Genomic DNA, 1,757 nt, shown 5'->3' on the forward strand with positions numbered 1-1,757 from the left:
TCCGCCAACCACCCACTGTCTGTCTGCCTGTCTGTCTGTCCGTACATCCGCCTGTCTGCCTGTCTGTCTGTACATCCGCCTGTCTGCCTGTCTGTCTGTCCGTACATCCACCTGTCTGTCTGTCTGTCTGTCCGTCTATCCGTCAGGACTCACCAAAAGTTTTCCGTGAGCCGACAAAGTTGCGAAAGAAGGGTGAGTCTGTGAAGAGACACTGGAACACCGTGTCTATGTTGATGTTGAACACTTCGTCCAGGTACATCTTTTCCAGGTGGTCACGGCCCGCACACAAATACTCACCTGTAACATACATACAGTGAATGATTATAGGGCGACACACACACACACATACATACTTATAGTTTTAGTAAGAGTTTTACGGCACTTGCAACACAATAAGGTCATATAAGCGCCGAAGATTAGAGGTGTTGCAAGAGAGTAACAAACACAAAAAAGAAGGAGGAGAGATAAGAACGATAGATGTTTGATAGGAAAGAAGGAGCAAACCACACCACAACACCCGCCAACCACGCACAACAGTTTCGTTTCTTTGTGTCGAAATAAGGGCAGATTGGATCTGAAATGACACGATAATTTTAAAAGATACTTATATATAATAGACAGCTTAATTTGTATAGCGCAAATCCCCGCTCAACAGCAAGCTCTGTGCGCTTCACAATCGATGCTACTATCCCAGCAGACCTGAGAGCATTCTGAAACAACCTCAACTTCCTGGGAAGCATACAGTGCAAGCTGCTATTTTACAGATGCTAAAACATTAACATACTGACAAGATCTTTGGCTGTCTCTGGCTGGGTACCCATGTTCACCAGGGTGGAGAGAGGACAATTCGCATACAGCAGTAAGAAGGAGCCAAGGAGTAGCAGTAGAAAGACTGCAGAAAGAGTCAGGAGCCCAGAGGAGGGGGCAAAGGAGGTGAAAGGGTGGTGGCAGAAAGAGGAGACGAAAGCAGACAACAGAACATTGCTAGGCAGCAGGAAAGAAGATGAAAGGAGACAATTTTAGGGAAGACATTTTTTCCGTCGCTACAAAAATTCGAACTCAGGACCTTTGAATGAGAGGCGAACACCTTAACCTCTAGGCCACGACAGCCCCCCAAAACCCATTTTATTCATGAAACTAACAAGACCAACTTGCTGAAACAAAAGTCGCGAATGCCGTAAAAGCCTTACTAAAACTAAAACCAAGCACCGAGGTCGGTACGAGAGCGGCCACACGTCGTTCCTACCATCAGAGTCGTCCGTCGAGTCGATGAACTCCGGCACCAGATCGTTGGCGTCCGCTGCCGTGCCTCCATTGGCCCGCTGCCCGGTTAAGGCGTCGGGCGGCGTCATGACAGAGTTGACCGGCTGGTTGAAGACTTCGTCGGAGACCAGGGCGTCCGTGTCCTCGTTGTCGGCCGTGTGGCTGGGGGGGTCGGCTGTCGTCATGGCGGCCTCGGAGTCGGTGTGCTGTTCCTGGATGAGCAGACGGATAGACAAAAGAAATGTCCCTGGGTTTTTAACGCTCATATCAACACAATTTAGGTCATCTGTGAGTTGCTCTTGGACAGACAGACAGACCGACAGATAAAAAGAAGAAATGTCGCTGGTTTTTTAACGCTCATATCCACACAATTTAGGTCATTTGTGTCCTATTCCTGGATAAACAGATGAACAGACAGACAGACAGAAATGTCAGGTGTTTGTTTTCACACCCCCATCAACACAATTTAGGCCATTTGTGAGTTGTTCCTGGAC

The 1,757-nt window shown here is 48.1% G+C and overlaps 1 protein-coding gene across 1 annotated transcript in view; it reads right to left on the reverse strand.

Moving 5' to 3' along the window:
- LOC101844972 (protein Aster-B) overlaps positions 1-1,475 on the reverse strand; it is a gene marked incomplete at its 5' end in the record, with an annotated part of 19,291 nt that extends 17,816 nt beyond the window's left edge. The window contains 2 exon segments of the mRNA XM_005113078.2: positions 154-297; positions 1,247-1,475. Coding sequence (XP_005113135.2) covers positions 154-297; positions 1,247-1,475 — 373 coding nt within the window.
- Positions 1,476-1,757: the final 282 nt, after the last annotated feature.

This window comes from Aplysia californica, unplaced genomic scaffold, assembly GCF_000002075.1.
Source record: "Aplysia californica isolate F4 #8 unplaced genomic scaffold, AplCal3.0 scaffold01598, whole genome shotgun sequence".
Lineage (NCBI taxonomy): Eukaryota > Metazoa > Mollusca > Gastropoda > Aplysiida > Aplysiidae > Aplysia > Aplysia californica.